This window comes from Canis lupus, chromosome 18 (genome assembly GCF_003254725.2).
Source record: "Canis lupus dingo isolate Sandy chromosome 18, ASM325472v2, whole genome shotgun sequence".
NCBI lineage: Eukaryota > Metazoa > Chordata > Mammalia > Carnivora > Canidae > Canis > Canis lupus.
Window position 1 is genome coordinate 35,937,115 of NC_064260.1, and position 22,561 is coordinate 35,959,675.

A 22,561-nucleotide genomic window follows, 5' to 3' on the forward strand; every position below is an offset into this window, starting at 1 on the left:
TGGATTTGTCTGACAACAAGAGGTGAAAGAATTCTGTGGCTCCTTTGTCTCAACGGTGGGATCTAAGAAAACACTGGCAGGACTCATCAGAGAGGTTTATGAGCCTGCAATTCAAAGAGATTAAAAGGAAAATCTAGGGAGATTCTTTCACACTGAAGAATAACATTAAATAACTATTAGCAGCTTGGTTCAGTAAAGCTTACTAGAGCTCTCGCTGGGTCATTCACAACTTTCTAAAAGAGGAAAGGTTTTTTTCAGCTCCATTTGGGAATCAATAAATATTTCTTACTTCTTACAAGACAATGGAATTCCAGCCTTTTAAAGCTTCCTCCTAATGATAGTAAAATTTCTAAAACAACTTTTTGCTGCCTAAATAATTACACTTCCTAATCCCAGGAAACCTTTTCTAACTCTAGCTACAGTTCAAATAAATAAGTAAAAATAAGTAACAGCAACAAAAAGATACGAAGGAGAGAAATTTAACTTTATTCAGTATGGCTGAGATATCAAAAGTCTCATTCAACCCAACACAAAAAGATCTAGTCCATCTGTGGCTTCGTCCCTACTTTTCATGTGTAGCAACGTCGTAACTTAAGCGATCAAGTCCCCAGGATGCTCTCATTTAGCAATTAGTCTATTGTATTTATTTTTCTGCCTTTTAAAATACTTAAAGTTTATTTCACACTACGGAAGTCATCTGTGTATAAGAAGCAAACAGCAGTGTTTTTCTTTAGGTCTTAGTATCTTGCTTTTTTAAAACCAAGTGATTTAATTTTACACAATCACCTCATTCTTAAAACTCATTTCACTATACATAATTAAACTTTTCATATAGGAACTAACTTGAAGGAAATCAGCTTCCTTGTCCTTAATAGTCTCTGTTCTTGGAACAGTCTCCACCTTGATAAGAGATTCAGAATCAGGCAACATTTAACGTGAAACCTGCTCATTAAATCAGAAACGTCTATAATCTAACCATTTCCCAGGTGAAACTAAAGAGTCACAACTGCAAGGCTTTCCATAGCAAAGAAAAATTACAAACCTGGAGTTTAATTATGGACTTGAAGAACTGTGGGGCTTTTATAAACTGAGCGTGCACCCAGTGCTCAGAAAAGATACCAAATGAAAGCCGGAAACTGAATTTCATGTTTCACTACACAACAGGTGGAACAGCAGCAGCAGGCCCAGCCTCTCATTCTGAGCCTCAGAACTCATTCCTATCTGGAACTAACAATAATAAGTTGTACACACCTACACAAAACTAGACAGTTCAGCATAACACAATTACCAGTCAGAAAATGGCTTGAACTCCCCCTCTATCAATTACTAGGCATGTGACGTTAGTCAAATTACTTAACCCCTCTGAACTGCAGACTCTCTCTGCAAAGCAGATATTAATATCTTCCTTAAGAGGCTGTTAAACAATGACTGAAAGACAATTACCATAGAGCTAGTGCTCAGTAAACAGCAGCTATTTTAACTGTTAATTATCTCATAATGTTTGTTGACCTGTTTGTACCAGACCCTGAGAAAATGACTAAACATCAATCCATTATGAGAGGAGAAAGCCTCAAGTACCACAGTGTAGGAAGGCAACAACTCCTGACCTTGTCTGGATTTGTGACAGTGTTAAGAAGTTTGATATACTTTGCTACTGTCAGTCCTATTAATATCGGTCCACTATTACCAAATCCATAGTCCATATAATGATTTAGTCCTTCTGAGTATCAAATGAAATTGAAAGATAGGAACCACAGAGAAAAAATGAAAAATAATTTAGATTCCGAGATTAGAAATGATGGTGGATTAGAGTGTCAGGGAAAGCTTTCTTTGAGAGTTCAGGGTGGATAGGAAGATTTGAGTTCAAACTTCAATAAAAAATAAACCGTGACAGGGCCACTTGGGTGGCTCAGTCAGCTGAGCAGCTGCCTTCACCTCAAATCATGGTACCATCCTGGGATCCAGCCCTGCACTGGGCTCCCTGCTCAGTGAGGAGTCTGCTTCTCCCTCTCCCTCTGCAGCTCCCCCTGCTCGTGTGCTCTCTTGCACAGGCGCGCTCTCACATACATACATACATACATACATACATACATACATACTTACTTTTAAAAAATAAACTGATGAATCAGAATAGGAGGATGTTCTGAGTAATGACAAAGAGCATAGGCATATGTGTTTGGGAGCCCTTACATGAACCAGGGTAGAAGATTCACATCAGGTTTGTGATTGGTGATAAGGCTGAGGTTTCAAAGCTTCTATCCCATTTAAATTCTAGATGAATGGGTCAATGTTACGTTGGGGAGAGGGTCATTACAGAAGTTCTTAAACAGCGGAGTGAGCATAAAGAAATTTAGACCAATCAAAATGTACAGGACTATAGGAGGCGGCCAATTAGCAGCTGTGGGTATGTGTTACACTCTGGGTATGGACTACCGTGATAGCTATGAGGATAAAAAGATCACAAAGAAAAAAAATTAAGAAGTGTTAACACTCATTTCCAATTCATTGGCTGTACACTGAGCAAAGCAGAAGTGATCAGAATGTAATATGGAATGAAAGTTTCAATTCTGAGAGAAAAAAAGCAATGAGAAAGGTAACCCCATTCTGGGTTAAGACTCACTGATGTCAATTGGGTCAAGTACCCAAGTGAAACCGGGAGAGACATTAAAGTGGGAGACACAGACTTCCTTAAATCTTTCATCTTCTCTGGTATTAAATCAGAACTCCCAACTATGGCCAAGTATGCCAGAATTATAACTGTGATCTTGCCCATGGGCTTCTGTAACATTCTTTGAAACCAGCCAAATTTTTATTCAAGACCACTGAGAAAAGATCTTAAAATATATTTTCACTGCAAAAAGTTATTTGCATTCAAGTAAAAGTAAAAGATAACATGAGAAGTCACCTTCTTGTGACAAAGAAGAGGGAGCAGGAAGACGCTCACAGAAAAGTTTTCTCTATACTCTCTTCTCCCTCTGAAGAAAATGCCAGTCCCTAACTGTCTAGATGGATTTTCTGCATCATTTCACATACTTACTTTTCCCAGAGACAGTCACCAAAAAAAACATGCCCCCTGATGCTTATCTTCAAGTTTTACCTGAAGCACATTTTTACAGCCAATTTTCAAATTCCTAAAATCAAATGGAAATACTGATATGATCATAGATGGAAACTCTGATCTGACTAATACAAGTGTTTTATAAGGGTCAGTTTTAGTACATAATCTACACAAATATCTACTGGCCTTAAGTCATTATTCTTAAATTAATTCAGACTCATATTATCTACATTTAAAAGTATTAAATCAGTTTTTAGCATTAACTTGCTTTTCACAAAAGATTCTTATTTTGGGCTTAATTGCATTTTGACACAAAAATGTTGGTGGGGTTTTAAGACATGTTCCCATTTGGCCCATAATTTATTTGATTACCTCCCATTCTCAAATATTTATCCTAATAAAAGGGACAAGGTAAATTGTATAATATAACATCAGAAATGACCTTTTGAATCTAGCTAAGGGAGAGTAGCTGATTAGCTTTGAGTAAAGACACACTGACTTTATAATGTCTGGCCCAATCTCCTGAGTCAGGCTGTTTTGGGTATCCAAGGACTTGGCTGACTATAAGGTGAAGACTACACATTACCAAAATAATTCACTAACAGAAAACCAAGATACATTAACAAAATAATATACTACCAAGGATTCCAAACACAATCCACTTATTTTTCTAAAACATTTCATTTGCCCAACTTCACTTGAAGGTTTGTTTTACTTCAGGTCACAAAGAAGTAAACCTAACTCATCAGCTGTGTCACTCTATACAGTCACTCAGACATCAGAGATCTGTGTGACTGTCACATTACAAAGCAACTGAATCATGATCCCTATTCTCTTCTCATGATATACTTCTAAAGTGTTTTTTAATGTGCTTAATATATGAGAAAACTCCCCATAGGTTTATAAGGGCACCAAAACCTATTCAACAGATATTATTCATATAAACATTTTATAAATCCGAAAAAGATTTTCCAAAGTGCTCCTCTGGTTGTCTGAAATGCAAAGCCTAATCTTGAATAACTACATGCCTTTCAAGGGAACTTGGGAAGCAAGCCTTTGGAAGCATCCTTAGAAACAAGAAGGTAAATATGCCAACTGGAACTAATTGATTAAATTCACTAGTTAACACTGCTTTCAAAATGTATAATATCTGGGAACTGAATATTACTCATCTTTTTTTAGATTTGCTTTTCTTCAGCCTGGCCAACATTGCCCTAAAATTATCAACTAAGAATAGATACATGGAAATGAGGAAGAAAAATATATGTACTTTACTATGGTATCTACCCTAGACTTTATTAGAATTCATTGGATCCTATCTTTTGTAAAGCAAAGAAATACGGATGTCAAGAGCCCCTTTAAATGATCTTTTAGGGAAATAAATGGTTGTGGGCAATATTGATGAGGCTTTTCTTACAACAGAGCACCAACTCTGAGCTTTGAAATATAAGAAAGCATTCAACACCAGCCAATAAAACATCTCTTGCCTCCTTCCCAAGTATTATGGAGCTTAGGTTTATTTTATACTCCAAGTTAATGGAAGACAGGAAACAAACATATTTAAGGCACACCCTCTGAAAAGAAAGTTCTACAATGAACTATCACCACATGCAAAAAGACTTCTGTATAACAAAGCTATTTCCATGTCCCCAGGGGGTGACCCAGAAAAAAAGAGTGCTTTGACCTGGTTATAACAAATTCTCTCTCTCTTGGTAACCTATCCTGGTCTTTAACAAATTATCACTCTCAAAGGTTTTCCTTCTATCAAATCTAAATCCTCACCGTTAGAAGTTCAAGTTCATTTCCTTCTTTTAAGGAGCCAATTACTGAAGATGGGTCAAGAAGGAAAAATTAATGTCAGCATTCAAAAGAAATGACAGTATGAAACTAGGTTTATTATGAGATTTTTAAAAATAGCTCTAGTATGAAAGGCTTAAAAACAGCCAGTTATTTTTGGATAAGAGACTTCTACAGTTTTTTTTTTTTTGGACTTCTACAGTTCTTATCTAAACAGCAATCCAATCTCAATTTAAAATGGAAGTAAAGCATTCTCACCATTTGGAGTTGCTGGTAATAAAGGAAATACCTAGTACTTGGATCTGACATATTGAAAAGTCATAAAAGCTGTCTTTCTACTGTCCTCCTAGAACCTACTTGAAAAACTTGTAGAGCAAACCGAACATTAAATTCCAAGCAGAAGATCTATCCAGATCATGAATCAGGCCCAACTCTCACTATATTCAGTTTGTCTAAATGTTGTTGTGGCCTCATCAATGACCTACAAGAGTCCCCTATGATCCCGTAGGCTGCAGTTACCTCCATTAAAACCTTAAAACCAAGGACTCAAAGCTCAAAAGAAATCTAAATTTCCAAGGACTTCTCAAAGGCAATGAGAAGATATTATTTGTTCTTACGACATTTTTGAAACTTTGCTTTGTCCAACTGTACTGCTCACTTTTAACCGTTTCCTGTTTCTCTCCATTTCTCATCTACCAACATCCTATTCCCTAGGAAGAGAGATTAGTTTTTTTATTCCTGATCTCTCCCTATTTCTTTCTCTTTAGATAGTGGGCTTCTAGTCAGTTTTACTGACAGATTCTTAATAGTACACAGGCTGTGGAATGGCAAAAATGCAGAGCAACAGGGCAAGTACATACCCCTACACCCGCTGAGTACAGGTTTGTGGATTATCCTTATCTTCGGCAAACGCACCCACAAAGTAACTAAAGATGTGCAAAAACACATAGGTAACTTCTCACACACGACACATTCGTGTATATTAGTTTCAGTACTTCCATAGAAATCCTATCACGAGAATCAAGGTTAAAAAGAACGACCTATAAATAGAATTCATCCTCAAATGGAACCACTTCTACATTCTTTTGCCAGAAGTAAAACAGATTTACAGAGTGGCCCAGGTGGCTCAGTGGTTTAGCACCACCTTTGGTCCAGGGCCTGATCCTGGAGGCCCAGGAGAGAGTCCCATGTCGGGCTCCCTGCATGGAGCCTGCTTCTCCCTCCACCTGTGTCTCTGCCTCCCCGCCCCATCTCTCTCTCTGTCTGTCTGTCTCTCTCATGAATAAATAAAATCTTTAAAAAATAAAATAAAATAAATAAAAATAAATAAATAAAACAGATTTACAAAAGAAATAATAAATTTGCAGGATACTTATATATGCACCAAACAGGTAAGACCCAATATTCAAGCCATATTTGAAGATTAACTAAATTCACCGCAAAGTGAATTTACACTCATCAGTTTAATATTTTTAAAAAGTTCATCAGTCTTAAAAAAAACTAGAATGGCCTTAGAGCTGATTAGTATGATGAAAGTCACTATTAAGTTCTCCATTGTATAAACAAATAGCTCACGAAATCTTTATACACAAAGGTATCACATACTGCCTGTAATACCACCAGTATAGTCCCCTCTGAAAATATGGAAATTCCATATATATCATTGGTTTTATCCTACAATGCTGTGCTTTAGAAGTAAGCCTTGTTTCTCAAATCAAATTTTCATAACCTTAGTAGTAGGAACCTTAAAATCATTTTGTTAGGTTTGATGATGTGCCAGTGTAGAGCGCGGGAGGGGATTCAATAATCAACTACAGAGATAGTGAGCTTTTATCAACACATTTGAGTCAATGTTGAACCTGGTGTGCTACTGCAGAGTGCAATTGAGTGTTTTCCCCACAGGCTGTAACTGATTATTGACTCCCCCCATTAGCATGCAGGGTGCATATTGAAGGTTCACATACAAGACTAAGGGACTCCTATCCCAAGGCCAGTGCTGAAAGACAGCCTATCACTTCGTGTAACTGCAGTCTATGTGTGACAAACCTGACCTACATTTCTCCCTTTCTTTCTCACCAGAGCTTGTCACTGTTTTAAGAAGCTATTTTCTAAAATGCATAAAAGAAATGACTTTTAAAACTGCTTAGGAAAGGTGCATTCCTAAAATACCATTTATAGCAATCTTCTAAAGAATACTGTATTCAGGAGACAATCATGAAACCTAGCCTAAAACAAGTGCAAAGACAGCAGAGTGCTTTCTGATGTTATCCCATAGAGAACCCTTCTTTTGACTGCCATTTATATAGTACACATTGTTAAAAGTACTACAATTAAAATTTTAATCAGCACATAATTAAATTAAAAAATAAGTTATTAAACACATTAGAAATGTGTAATTAAACATTTTTCATTAGTTAGAAAAAGTAGTTTTCAGGGCTTCCTAAGAAGCCACATCCTACTAGTTTTGTTAACTTCTCAGTGGACACACAATAATCACTACTAAGAGTAGGACATAATTAAAAACAGTGATGGAAGGGAGGAGTAAGGAAGGCAATAATAACTTGGTACAAATGCTGGAATATGCTCCCCAGGAAAGCTTCAAAGAGTTGCCAGTGTGCTGTGGCTCCTCACCACAAGTACCCACCATGCCGCTGCAGGTCATACTCTTTTTTTGTCTCTTCATTCCCTAGAATTTTCCATGCCTGATCAATTTCGATGAACTTCTGTATACATTCCTCCATTGTTCCTGCTGGCACATCTGCACTTTGTTTATCTGGATGATACTGCCAATCAAAAATAAAGGGGATGGTGAATAGAGAGGGTTGATGGAGGTAGGTAAAAAACAAACAACCAACACTCGTAAATCTAAGTTTTAGTTAAGAAATAAGGTAATGAGGGCAGCCAGGGTGGCTCAGCGGTTTGGTGCCACCTTCGGCCCAGGGTGTGATCCTGGAGACCCAGGATCAGGTCCCACATCAGGCTCCCTGCATGGAGCCTGCCTCGCCCTCTGCCTGTGTCTCTGCCTCTCTCTCTCTCTCTGTCTCTCATGGATAAATAAATAAAGTCTTAAAAAAAAAAAAAAAGGAAGGAAGGAAGGAAGGAAGGAAGGAAGGAAGGAAGGAAGGAAGGAAGGAAGGAAGGAAGGGAGGGAAAAAAAGAAAGAAAAGAAAAGAAAGAAGAAAAGAAAAGAAAAGAAAAGAAAAGAAAAGAAAAGAAAAGAAAAGAAAGAAAAGAAAAGAAAAGAAGGTAATGAGCAGATGAAAACTAAGATGCCAAGGCAACAAGACAACAGTGTTGGGCACAGGAGACAACTGCCAGGTTAATGAGACCATTGGAGTAGCTATAAATCCACCAGTGACATGATCTGTCACAACATGCAAAGACAGCATTTTCTGGATAATTTGCTGATAGAATCACTGGTCTCATGGACAATTTACCTAGAGAGGATGACTAACACAAACAGAAATAGGTACGTGCAGATAAGCAGGACATGACAAAGAAAGGGCACAAACTCTGTAGAGTATGAAGCTTTCCTTATATAAGATGTGTGGCTGTAAATACCATCACAAATGAACTACTAGCTTTTTCTCACAAAATCAGATTATACAATCATACTTGAAAATAAATACCTTTCATCTTCCAGCTCAGCCCTGAAGATTTTAAAGTTACAAATTCCCAGACATAAACTTTTATTGAAAAATGGTTATTCTACAGCAGATTGGTAAGAAACAACTTTTTTTGTTTTAAAGTTTTATTTATTTCAGAGACAAAGGGAGAGCATGGGTGAGGGGGGAGGGCAGAGGAAGAGACAGAATCTCAAGCAGACTTCCCATCCCACATGGAACAACCATGGGGCTCAATCTCAGGACCCTGAGATCATGACCTGAGCCAAAACCAAGAGCAGACACTCAACCAACTGAGCTATCCAAGTGCTCTAGTAAGAAACTTTAAAGAACTCAACACAACATTTGGATGTAAGTTAATTCATTGTAAATCTTTCACTTATGTTTTCCAAATCTAAGACATTTTTAAAATGTTTTCAATGTGCAGTAATTTTTAAAAGTATTTGGTCAAAACAAAAACACTTTATACCAATTCATCAATTCTCAAATGTGAATGTGGTTTATTAGACACCTCACTTATATTATCTCCTTTTTCCTCTATATTCTCCATGGTTCTTCCTTCTCTTTATTTATCAGTTCTGAAAGAATATTCTATTTGCATTGCCGAGTCTTTCAACAAATAAGTGAGGAAAGGTTATCTAAATGTAGAGACATTTCACTTAAATGATGTGGGGCTATCACAATAGCAGATATTCAAATATGTCATGTTTTCACTCAAGTTAACAAGGAACTACTTGATACTATTCAACTAGAATTTGCTACCAGTAATTATTCTGAATGCTTTATAAAATATATTAAAGAACATATCTTAATTTTAAAAGTTACTTTAAGGGGCACCAGGGTGGCTCAGTTGGTTAAGCATCTGCCTTTGGCTCAGATCATGATCCCAGGGTCCTAAGATGGAGCCCAAGTAGGGCTCCCTGCTCAGCAGGGAGTCTGCTTCTCCTCTCCCTCTGCTTCTCCCCCTACTCATGCTCGCTCTCTCTCAAATAAATAAAATCTTAAAAAATATATATCTTAGGAATTTCCTTTGAACTTAGTAGACTAGTTTTCTCCCTTTAGTCCTTGTTCTTTTTCTTCAAAGTTTTTATAATAAAACAGGGAAAAAAACCCCACCATTTTTATATTTCATGACATTAGTATGGTTAGCTCACATACTCATCAACTAATAATGGCATAATCACTTAAATTCTTTCATTAAAAGACATTGAAAGAACATGAAACATTTACAGGTGCAGGGCAGGCCAGGTGGCTCAGCGGTTTAGCGCTGCCTTCAGCCCAGAGTGTGATCCTGAAGACCCAGGATCGAGTCCCATTTCAGGCTCCCTGCATGGAGCCTGCCTCTCTCTTTCTCTGCATCTCTCATGAACAAATAAATAAAATCTTAAAAAAAAAAAAAAAAAGAAAAATTTACAGGTACAATGTCATGTATTATACAAGTTATTAAGTCCAAAGTCATTCAGTGAATTGTGGGAAGGAACATGAAGTAAAGTGACTTCAATCCTCAATCTAGAATTCAGAAAGTATGTAAATTTTTATTCATAATGTAGACTACTGGTTCTGACAGTGAGTTTGTTTTCATGCTGAACTTTTCACACTGCTGATGATCCTTACTAGCAAAGCAAAGCTATTGTGTTATCTGGTTGCACAGAAGAACATCATGCATGCTGAGAGAAAGATTATAGGGCAAACAAAGAGAATTAGGCTTCCATTTTCCTTTTGGCAAACTATTTCTCTTCCTATGCCAAATCTAAGGGTTATCAACATTTAAATATTTAAGCTAATTAATATAATGACAAGAAAAGAAAGGGAAACTAAGGCTTTACAGTTTCATCTTTTTATGGCTATGATTTATCAAATGATGCTCATAAAAAGTGATTCCCATACTGAAGTCTAGGCAGTCCCTACAGTTGGACTATTTAAGTAATATCCCCAAACCAAATCAGAGTTTGCTATGTAAAGTTCTCCAGCTGACCCATTTTTCTAACACTGCATGAAGAAGATTTGGGTAACAAGCCTCACCGGGAAAGCCCTACAAAATCAAGAATTAGTTTGTGGCCACCCAAAACTAAAAGCTATCACTAAATTTTATTGAGTCATGTATCAACTCTACGATAGTCAAAGCATAATTCAATTTCCTTACTAACTTGGTATTTTCCTGACTCCTATTTTAAATAAGCAACTCACCATCTGAGGCCTAATCTGTTGTGCTATTAGAATGCAATGAATTTCATTCCATGATGCACAGTCCAATTAAAAATTGCAATTATTAGCAAGTAAATAAATATGTCATTTAGGGTGCTAAAAGCCTCAATCCAATCCGTTTTGACAGCAAGCTCCAGAATGAAATGAGGTCTAAAAGAAAACACATTCTGTCATAGGCTGATAACCTAAAGATATCAGGTCCTAATCCCTGGTACTCGTACAATGTTACTTTATTAGGAAAAAGATCTTCGAAGATGTAACTTGAAGATCTTTAAATGGAGATTATTCTGAATTACCAAAGTGGGCCCTAAATATAATCCAAGTATTCCTATAAGAAAGAGACAGAAGGAAATTTGACACACAGAGGAGAAGATGATATGAAGACCATTCAGAGACACAGAGAGGGATTTGAAATAATGGCATTAAAGATTGGGAATGATGAGGCCAGAAGCCAAGGAATGCTGGCAGCCAGTCGCAGCTAGAAGAGACAAGAAATGGACTCTCTCCTAGAGCCTTGACTTTGGCCCAGTTATACAGATTTTGGATTTCTAGACTCCCCAGAATTATGAAAGAATACATTTCTGTTGTTTTAAGCCACCAAGTTTGTAGTAACTTGTTTGGGCAGCTACAAGAAATCAAACACTGTGTAAATACATTTGTGGTATATATGGAAATACAAAGGATCTAGAACAGGCAAAGAATCTTGAAATAGAACAAAGCTGAAGAACTTACATTACCTGCTTTACAGATTTGTTATAAAGCTACAGTAATCAAGACTGTAGTACTGGTGTAAATATAACCAAATAAATCACTAGAACAGAATAAAGAGTCTAGAAGAAACGGATTTTCAACAAAGGTGCCAAAGCAATTTCATAAACTGAATTGAAACAACTGGATGCCATCTGGAAAAAATTAACCTCAACCCCTACCTACCTCATTTCATATACCAGAATTAATGCAAAATGAATGAGTCATAAACATAAATGTTTCACATAGCTTCTAGAAGGAAATACATGAGAATATCTTTGCCCCTTCGGGTGGGCAGACTGCTTTGACAGAAAATAAAAAGCACAAACACTAATGATAAAAAAATGGATAAAATGAACATCAAAATTTTAAAATTTTCGGGATCCCTGGGTGGCGCAGCGGTTTGGCGCCTGCCTTTGGCCCAGGGCGCGATCCTGGAGACCCAGGATCGAATCCCACATCGGGCTCTCGGTGCATGGAGCCTGCTTCTCCCTCTGCCTGTGTCTCTGCCTCTCTCTCTCTCTCTGTGTGTGACTATCATAAATAAATAAAAATTAAAAAAAAAAAAAAAAAAAAAAAAAAAAAAAAAAAAAAAAAAAAAATTTTAAAATTTTCTGCTCAGCAAAGAACACCAATTAAGAAAATAGACAAGCTGCAGATTGGTTAAAAAAAAAGTGATTAAATATATATCTAACACAAGATTTGCATATAGAATATTCAACAATAACAAAATCTTATAAATCAATGATAAAAAAACATACTAATAAAAAATCAAGGAGGAAAAACAAGAGACTTTGTCAAAAGAAGATAGATGAACAGACTATGTGCACATGAACTTGTGCTCAAACTTTTTCATTAGTTATCAGGAAAATGTAGATAAAAATTATGAAATACTACTAAACACCTAATAGAATGGCTAAAACAAAAAAGAATGATAACACTAAATGTTGGTGAAGATAAAGAATAACTAGAACTTTCATATGGTGCTAGGATGAAACTGATAATTTCTGACAAAGACAAATATACCTATTCTGTGGTCAAATAATTTTGGATATTTACTCTTGAATATTTACTTAAAAGAAATGAAACATAAAAACAAATGTTCACTAAAGACTTATTAAACAAAGATACTCACCACCTTATTCACAATAGCCAAAAACTAGAACGTAAAGTTTATGAACGGGAGAATGGATTAGTAGTAATATGTCCATATATAAAGTAATATTATTCAACAGTAAAAAAGAAAAAAATGATATACTTAATAAAATATATGAATATCGACATTATGTTGGGCAACAACGAAAGAGTACATACTATATAATTACGTTGATATGAAATTCAAATTCAGACAAAACTAATCTATAGTGATAGAAATTTAAAGTTGGTTTCCAGATGAGAATAGGGGGTGGAATTTAACTGCAGAGGGGCACAGGAAATTTTCTGGAGGAATGGAAACATTCTATATTTTGTTTGGGATGGTGGTTATATGGTATCAAATCTCACCCAAATGAACATTAAGAGCTGTGCATTTTCACTATATATTGACCACATCTCATTAGAAAAACATCTTTAAGGGTGCCTGGGTGGCTCAGCCAGTTAAGCATCTGCCTCGGCTCAGGTCATGATCCCAGGGTCCTGAGACTGAGTCCCCCATTAGGCTCCCTGCTCAGTGGAGAGTCTGCCTCTTTTTATCCCTCTGCCCCTGCTCTCTTTTGCTCTTAAATAAATAAAATATTTTTAAAAAAATCTTTAGACATGCCTAAAATTATTAAAAGAGATTTAGAAAATCTTCCTAACCCATAAAGAAAAAAAATTAGAAATTTCTTCCAATATTAAAACAGATAAATACAATCAAAACACAGAAAACTCAAAGACTAATACAAATCAGTGAAAAGCTATTATATTAAATTATAGACTTTATAAAAATATAGTTTTATTACTTTCAAGTCCCATATGCCAACCTTCAAGCACTTTAAAACATTTTAAAAAGTTAAGTATTGCTGAGCAGTGGACTAAGTACATTCAAAATTAAAATATCATAAATATGTCACAATACTAAAAATATCGAGCATTGTCTCTCTGTGATTCTTTATTACATTACAGACGTGGCTGTCTCCAAAGTTTTAGCAAACTGCTATTGTACTATTCTCAAATGACTTCATTTACATTTGGGGGATATCTATTATATTACACAGACCTATGTTCTTTAAATCCCCATGTCACTAACTGAGGATGAGAAAAATAAACACAAACAAAAGATTAGAAACTGTCTTGATCTGAAAATATAAGATCATTCATGCAACTACGAGATATACAAAAAATATGTAATATTTTATCAGGATTAATATATGTTACTTATATCCTAACTAATTATGTAATTGATAACTAATGCTTTCATTATGGGCTCTTAATTCTGAGATTCTATGGCAAAGGGTTGTCCAATATGGAACATTTTATTTCAGATTTTCTCCATGTAAGAATTCCAAGTGCTTCTAAATTACTAATTCTGGGGTGACTGTCACAATGTGTCAGCCCAGAGCAACTCAAAATGTGGTCCTCAGATCTGCAACATCAGCAATATCTGAGAGCTCATTAGAAGATGGCCCCATCCCAAATCTAGGGGGTGGGAGGTGGGGGTAGGAAGTAGGGGCAGAATCTGTGTTTAAACAAACTCTTCAGGCAATTATTATGCATGCTAAAGTCTGAGAAGCACAACGTTGGCCTCTACTGCTTAAAACATAGAATTAAGTGCAAGTCAGAAAATTAGTGCTTCATAAATATTTCTCCTTGACAGATGCGTCCTTCCAAGTGTGTATCCACACACACAAAAAAGAAAAAAAATGCTCAATGAGTGACACTCTTCGATTGTTAACCTAGACCACCACCATGAAAATTACATAAAGTATTCTAAGTCATAAATTTTTTGATATTTGATACCTTTTGTTCACTAATCATAAATGCCAGCCCCTTTATTTCATTGTTTGCACAAATGCCAACACCGATGATGAAGAACCTGATGAAATCTGAACAATATGCCAGTGGTATTTTAACCTGTTGATTTTTTTTTTTTTTTTTTTTTTTTTTTAGAGGAGGATACAACTTATATCAGGCTTCAGCTACCGAATGCTACAATAATGTCCACTGATAGGCTAAATACAGAGACAAGTGTTTACCTACTGGAAGGGACAAAAGTTGAAGTATGTATAAGTTGTGAGAAGAACATAATACAATACACTGCAAAAATTCTAGCAACCTCTGGGCAGCCCCGGTGGCGCAGCGGTTTAGCGCCGCCTGCAGCCCAGGGCGTGATCCTGGAGACCCGGGATCAAGTCCCACGTCGGGCTTCCTGCATGGAGCCTGCTTCTCCCTCTGCCTGTGTCTCTGCTTCTCTTTATCTCTCTCTGTGTCTCTCATGAATAAATAAAATAAAAAATCTTTAAAAAAACAAAAACAAAAAATTCTAGCAACTTCTAAAAGATTTTAGTGCAAATTCATATATTCATTAACTCCAAATAACCTTTTCTAATAGCTAAGCAACATGTAAATTTGAAATGAAACTATTTCTTTAAAGAAAGTACATAAGGCAGTTTTATGATAAACTGCCTACCATACAACAAGAAATTAATTCAGGTCACCTAAAAAGAGGTCCACCTGTTTTAATGCCTTTCTTACATTCCTTTTTTAAAAGATACATCGCTTTATTTCACTAATAGCTTGCTACTTATATCTAAGATTGAATAAAAAGTTGGGGAATCATACATTAATCCTTTATTACACATTTGTGATTAGGCTGTTTTGATTTCTAAAATATTGATGGCAAAAAGGAAGCAAAAATCAACTATGGAAAGGATTTTGAGCAAATTGAATTAAACAAAAATTCCCAAATTGTCATACTGACATTATTTGATCAAAGTGGACCCTGAGGACACAGGACTTTGGTTTTCCTCTGTGGACACAGGACTTTGGTTTTCCTCTGTGTAATAGATGAGTTTAATACCATTAATAGGATGCTAGTTCTCCATTTCTAGCTTCAAATGTTCTTGAATTCCCGAACCAAATTTCAAAATACCTCCTAAACGCTATCTTACCAGTACCACTTAGTTCATGTCCAAATCCAACTGATTATCTGGACTCTAAAATTAGTTCCACCTCCTGTTGAATTCCCCCAAAAGTACAAAATCTGAATCTGAATCCTGTTGAATTCTTTATTCTGCTAAAATCACCACTATGCTCAATAAAAGCTGAATGAGTAAAGAGAATAATAAATACATTTTCTAATATTCCAGGCTACAATTATCAGGGTAACTTTCCTTACCCTCATCCCATAAACCACGAAATTGGACAGATTCTGTCTACACGATGTCCTTTCTATTCCCAATGCCAAACCTAGTTCAAATGAAAAGTAGCTCTTACCTGTTCTCTAGCATTCACCTTCTAATAGCTCTCGAGGCCACGCACCTGATTCCAAGTTCACGTGCCTTGCCTTAAAACTCTGACCATGTCATTCCCCAGCTCAAAAATTTTAATAGGTAATCTACTGTACAAGGGATTACAGTCCTATTCTTTACCCTTAGAGGTGAAGTTCTCCAAAAAAAAAAAAAACTCCAAGCTACCATTCCAGCTCTATCTATTATAAGTATCATAGATACAGCATTTATGTCTAGTCATTCCAGACCAGTCCTTCAGATATCAACCCATAAATAAGCATTCCTATGTTTTCATGCCTTATTTATGCTATTCTCTCCACTGAAACATCCTCTACCAGACCAGTTCAAATGCATCTCTTCTATGAAGCCATGTTTAATATCCCTACTCAGAAGGGATGATATGTGTGTCTGTGTGTGTTCTTTTGAAATCCTTCAGTATTCCTAATTTTCAAGGAATTTATAGTTACTTGTGGACTCAGCCCTCCCCTAAAATACCCAATACAAATACTATGTATTAACTATATCTGTATCTCTCCAGAGATTAGCACAATGCCCCTCTGCACAAATATCCTCCATAAATACTTGTTTATTTAAGTTGTACATGTAACTTCCCCCAAAAGTACAAAATCTGAAACTTCCTGATTTTAGTCAGCACTGGATAGCAGGAGTAAATTTTAGGTTTAATCTGGGTTTTGCATTTTTCTATCTTTGTTTTCATACTCTTTCCTAGCAAACAACTATTAACTTTGTCATTCTATTCAGCTGATGCATGAACATGTATGATTCAGGGATACGCTTCAGCCCAATGGTCTTCTTCAAATATTTTCCAAACTGAAGAATGAGATACAGACTACATACATACTTACTAAGAGGAATGAATTCAAGAGTACACTTGAAAAAAAGAATGGATGTGTAACTGTGGGATGTGTGAATATGGAAAAGGTTGAATCTTTAGAAAAATAAAAAATAAAAAGTCCTTAATTTCCTTTTCTCTATCTCCACTCAGTTTTCACAAGTGTTCATGTATCCTATACAAATTCTGTGCTACCAAAAAGAGAGTATCATAACACCAGAAGATCTTATCACTATCACTTCTAAAAGAGAGCTAGATGGCACTGAGTTTTGGGCTTTTTCTGCCAATGATTAATGGGACAGTTCGAGTATTGTCTTTCCAAGCCCTAACAGGCCCAACGTCGAATTTCCATGACATCACAGTGAATACACATTCCAAACAGACTATAATGAAGAATATCATTAAGGAACTTCAAACTACAACACACATAGAAACATTGAATAAAAGCTTATTGTGGATCACTTTTAGTCTTCTTGTTTTCGTGAGTTCAGTCCTCACTACAGTTTGAGGCACTCATCACCTCTAAAAATAGTAAAAACTCATTTCTTCAGACACTGGCTGTGAAAGAAAATTGAAAAGGTCAGGTTAAGGGAATTATGTAAGAGGTCATTAGTAAATCTGACCACAATAATATCTGACAGCAAGAATACCACTGTCCAATGTTTTCACTAATGAAGAACTACTTTTAATTTACCAAAGTATTAAACCTAGTCTCTATTAAAACAGTTCATGAAAATTAGTAGTTTCTTAATCTTTGATAATTTTATAAAAACCAAGGATATTCTCAAAAGTGTTTATCACATTCCTAATTTTCCCTCCTTCCAAAAGAAGACAAAGAGAGAAACTGTTCAGCCACTAGAAGTTAATTCCAAATAACTGTACTTCTTTGCTCTTATTTCCTAAACACTATGGCGGTCACAGGAACCCTCCCCAACACTTCCTTTTTTTTTTTTTAAGATTTTATTTTATTTATTCATGAGAGAGAGAGAAAGGCAGAGACACAGGCAGAGGGAGAAGTAGGCTCTATGCAGGGAGCCCAACGCAGAACTCGATCCCAGGACTCCAGGATCACGCCCTGGGCCAAAGGCAGACGCCAAACCGCTGAGCCACCCAGGGATCCCCTAAACCTCTCCCAACCACTGCCTTTTCTCTCTCTCTTTTTTTTTTTAACTTTTGTCTATTATCTCTAGCACCAATGTGGGGCTCGAACTCGCAACCCAAAGATCAATAACTGAGCCAGTCAGGCAGCCCCATCTACTTCTGTCACAAAACAGCCTCTCATGTTCTTCTCTTCTCCAGTCTCCCCACAAAACTCCTCTAATGTATGTCCCAGATCCCAAGAGTTCTGTGCTGTAACAGTCCCAAGCTGAAATGCTCTGGTTGAGTCCTGGTCAGCTGAGGCCAGAGCCATTTCTGAGAATTTCCTTTCCTTCCGGATTTGAGTGGTAGGAGGCCAGAATTTCTGCTATGGTTGGTAGTACTGCCACTACGCACCAGAAAACAAGAATCAAGCATGGAAGGAGAGAGGCCATGGACCAGTTGGGCCCCTGAGGTTTATAGAAGGAAAGGATGAAGGCAACAGGGTCTCTTAACCAACTTGTAAGAAACCAGGGCTGAGGCAGAACAATTTACAATATGACAAACTTCTACAACAGCCTTCTATACAAGGATTTACCTGGGAAAGGAAGAAATAATTCTTTGGGTGTAGGAACATCTTCCTACCATACTTCTCCTTGGTCCTGCTTGCTATAATTGCCAATGGTTATTATTCTTCCAAATATACAATGAGGGAGGCCCCAGGGTGGCTCAGCGGTTAAGCATCTGCCTTTGGCTCAGGTAGTGATCCTGGAGTACTGGGATAAGAGTCCTACATTGGGCTCCCCATAGGGAGCCTGCTTCTCCCTCTGCTTATGTCTCTGCCTCTCATCAATAAATAAATTAAATCTTTAAAAAAACCAGTAAGACAAATATATGATGAGGGAGAGGACGATGTCCTTGGGGCATCAATCAGAAGAGATGGTACAATTACTCATATCAAGACTTAATCTTTTACCATTTTGGAAAACCAAAAATTCCTAAGATTATTTTTTTTTAAAGAAGGACAAGAGCAGCCCTTTTCCCAATAGATTTTCCACAGTTCATTGTTTTCTCTACCTTCCCAAAAGTTCATCCTTCTACACCTGTTTTTTTTTAAGTTTATTTATTTTTTTAGTAATCTCTACACCCCATATAGAGCTTGAACTCATGACCTTGAGATCAAGACTTGTACACACTTCCAATTTAAACATGAATTACTCATGTTTGTACATGTTTGTACCATGTTTAATAGCTTATAATTAGCAGAACTCTAAAATAAAACTATTCTATATTTGAAGAACCTAAAAGACAAAATATCAAGTAATGTTATTTGAGTGAATAGTAAGTTAAAACAGTGTTTTAAGGGTCAGATAACAAGAATTAGTGTGACTAGATCACAACTGATCCTACACAGTAGGGCCCATATTATTATAATCCTTTAAAATGAAATTATTATTATTTTTTAAAGATTTTATTTATTTATTCATGAGAGACACAGAGAAAGAGGCAGAGACACAGGCAGAGGGAAAAGTAGGCTCCCTTTAGGGAGCCTGATGTGGGACTCGATCCCAGAACCTCGGGATTACAACTTGAGCCAAAGGCAGACACCCAGGTGCCCCTAATGTGAAATTATTAAGACACAAAGTTAATACTGCCATTCTCCTTCAAAAATTATTAGTTTTTCAGAGACAGACTTGTACTTTTTATTTTCTCCCAGTCCATCAAACCTTATAGGTTATGACCCTGACCTTTATTTAACAAATAACAGCTTTATTGAAATATAATTCACATACCATAGGATTCACCCTTTTAAAAGTGTGCATTAGTTTTTAATATTCACAGAGTTGTACAACTATCACCACAATGTAATTTCAGGACATTTTCATCACTCTACAAAGAAACCCTGCATCTGTTAGGAGTCCTTCTCTACTTCCCTTTCCCTCCAAGTCCCTAGCAACCACTAATCTACTTTCTGTTTCTGTGCATCTGGCTATTTTGAACAAGAATGATACGTAGGTACACATATGCACACACACACACACACACACACTTATATACATACAGTAATTAATTAAAAAGAAAACAGGTTGATTTTTTTGTTTGTTTTTCTTTTTTTTAGAGGGGGAAGGAGCAGAGGAAAAGGAGAGAGAATTTTAAGCAGGTTCCATGCCCAGTGCAGAGCCCAAAGCAGGGCTGGATCTCATGACCAAATCTCATGAGCCAAAATCAAGAGTCAGATGCTTAACTGACTGAGCCACCCAGGTGCTCCAAGTAGTTTTTAAGTACCTATAAAAATTACATTCCTGGAGGGGAAACTGGTGAAAAATCAGAGGAAGACAAACCAAGAGAGACTCTTGACTAAGGGAAACAAACTAAACTGAGGGCTGCTGGAGGAAGTGGGGTGGGGGATGGGGTAACTGGGTGATGGTCATTGAGGAAGGCACATGATGTGAGGAGCACTGGGTGTTATACCATATACTTGTAAACTGAATTTAAACTAAAAAATAATTTTTTTAAAAGGTAAATCTCCGCCCCCCCCACCCCTGTCAAATTGCCTTCCTTAGTATCTCTATGAATGTTGGTGAGTAGCAAATATATAGACAAAAACAGTATGCTCTTCTAGAACTCTAAATTTGGCCCCATAACATAAAAACTGATCTTAATAAGGAATTCTTGTGACTAATCCTCAGAATTTATTTATAATAAAATCCTACATGTAATATAGTCCCATGGTTCCCAGTGAGAGCCTGAGAGTAAGGCTTCAGTGGGACTACCTGCAGTCACAATGACAGAACAGTATAAAAAAGCAGACATCTCTTTGGTCTACCAGAATTGCTAATGATTGCTCTATTCCCTCAAAGAGCCATTTCAACACCATATTTTTAAAGAGACTTTTCAGTCTTCTGAACATAGTTATCTTTAAAACTTCTTCTAAATGTCACTAGGATATTGACTGCCTGTGAAACCGTATCAAGAGACTGGATTCTGAGATGACTGCAAGTTCTAAGAAGTAAAAGAGACAAAAAAGAACAAGGAGGAGGAGGAAGATGAGAAGGAGAAGGCAAAGGAAGGGGAGACTACAGGAGAAGGGGAAGAAGAGAGGACGAGTAAGGAGAATAAGAGGAAAAGGAAGGCTGAGGACAAAGTGAAGCAGCAAGAGACTGAAAAACACTGAAGGAAAACAAAGCCATGCAATACTTAGAGTAGGTGCTGCCGTTTTCAAATAAAGAATTAAGAGGTCAACTGTACAAACGGGATTCACAGAAATGAAATGAAAGAGGTAAAATATGAGGCTGAGTAACACAATTATGGTAATCTATGCAAAACCTTTTCAAAGCCAACTGACCTCTCCACTATACTTGGAACCAGGAGATTTACTAACTCTATTTTTTTTAAAAAGATTTTATTTATCTATTCATGAGAGACACAGAGAGAGAGAAAGAGAGGCAGAGACACAGGTAGAGGGAGAAGCAGGCTCCATACAGGGAACCTGATGTGAGACTCAATCCCAGGTCTCCAGGATCACACCCTGGGCTGAAGGCAGCGCTAAACCGCTGAGCCACCCGGGCTGCCCAAGATTCACTAATTCTAAAATAATCTCCCATCAATTCCTTTGGCTAGTCATGTGCCTGTTTTTTTTGTTGACTATAGCCAAGTGTGATAAAAGCTGTTTCTCTGCACATAAGACTTCTACACAATTTAAATCTTGTGCAAGGGGTTACATTATATTCAATTTAAACATAAAGCTGGACACTGCCACCCCCCAAAGCCTATCAGGCAGGTTTTCAATGATATGGTCCACATGAGTCAGCTACACAGAGACTTCCAAGGTAAACGTTCTGCCTCCAAATCCCCCAGTGATAACTAGCAGCAGTGGCTAACTTCACCTGCCCTCTGGGTTCAGGAAAGACGTGTTTTTTTGTATAATTAAGAACTTAAGAAACTTAGACCAAACTAAAGTCATCTCTGCTAAATAAGGGTAGCGACGTACAGCTATAGATCCTACAAAGCTCCTCTCCTGTAGCAACTCTGACCTCTGCTCTGTGGCCATCAGGTACTGTGTTCTGTCAACACTTTCATGCTCTTCTTTCATTAATTGATCATTCTGCTACATTAATGACACTAGTACATTGGCTGTGAACTCCCTTGGGTGCTCTACCCTTGAGACAGAAAATAGAGACAACATGAGAGAGAAGCTCATGGATTTTTATTTTATGTAGTTCCTATTTGAGTCAACACCGAAATGGTTTCCTCTACAAGTTATCTACTTCTTCTGTTTGCAGAAGTGCTCCCACTGACCTAAAGTGCACAGATTTTTCTTAAATAAAATATAAATTCTATTGATTTAACTTTATAAGCTATAGGAAACTACAATGGGAATGAAATGTATACTATAAAGAATTGACATGTTCATATGTTAACTGTTCTAAATTTAATGGTGTGATGAAAGGCAAAGGCTGGAAAGATGATGGCAATTCTCAATTCTAACTACCTAGTGATGAGGGCAAATCACCTAAAATAAAACACAATAAACAAGAGAATTGACTTTGTTACTGACAGAAACTCATGGGCTTTAAAAAAAAAAAAGCATTTAAATAACTGTAGTTAAGCTCAATGCACCTAATATACTCTTTTTTTGAAGCAGAGGCCTAAACTAAGCTTCTGAGGATGCTGAGAAAACACATATCCTCTGAGATAATTTTTGGTTTTCCTTATTGCAAATCACTGTTATTATGAAACAGCCATTAAACAGTTGGTGAGGAAGTGTTGTTAA

The 22,561-nt window shown here is 36.7% G+C and overlaps 1 protein-coding gene across 12 annotated transcripts in view; it reads right to left on the reverse strand.

Annotated features, from left to right (window-relative positions):
• Positions 1-22,561, reverse strand: part of DNAJC24 (DnaJ heat shock protein family (Hsp40) member C24) — a 91,413-nt gene that overhangs the window by 38,846 nt on the left and 30,006 nt on the right. For all 12 annotated transcript variants that reach the window (XR_003139211.3, XR_007403638.1, XR_007403637.1 and 9 more), the window contains exon 3: positions 7,500-7,638. Coding sequence is in view for 8 of the 12 variants with exons in the window: in XM_049096673.1 (XP_048952630.1) it covers positions 7,500-7,638 (139 nt within the window). In the remaining 4 variants the exon portion in view is untranslated. The remainder of the gene's footprint in view (positions 1-7,499; positions 7,639-22,561) is intronic.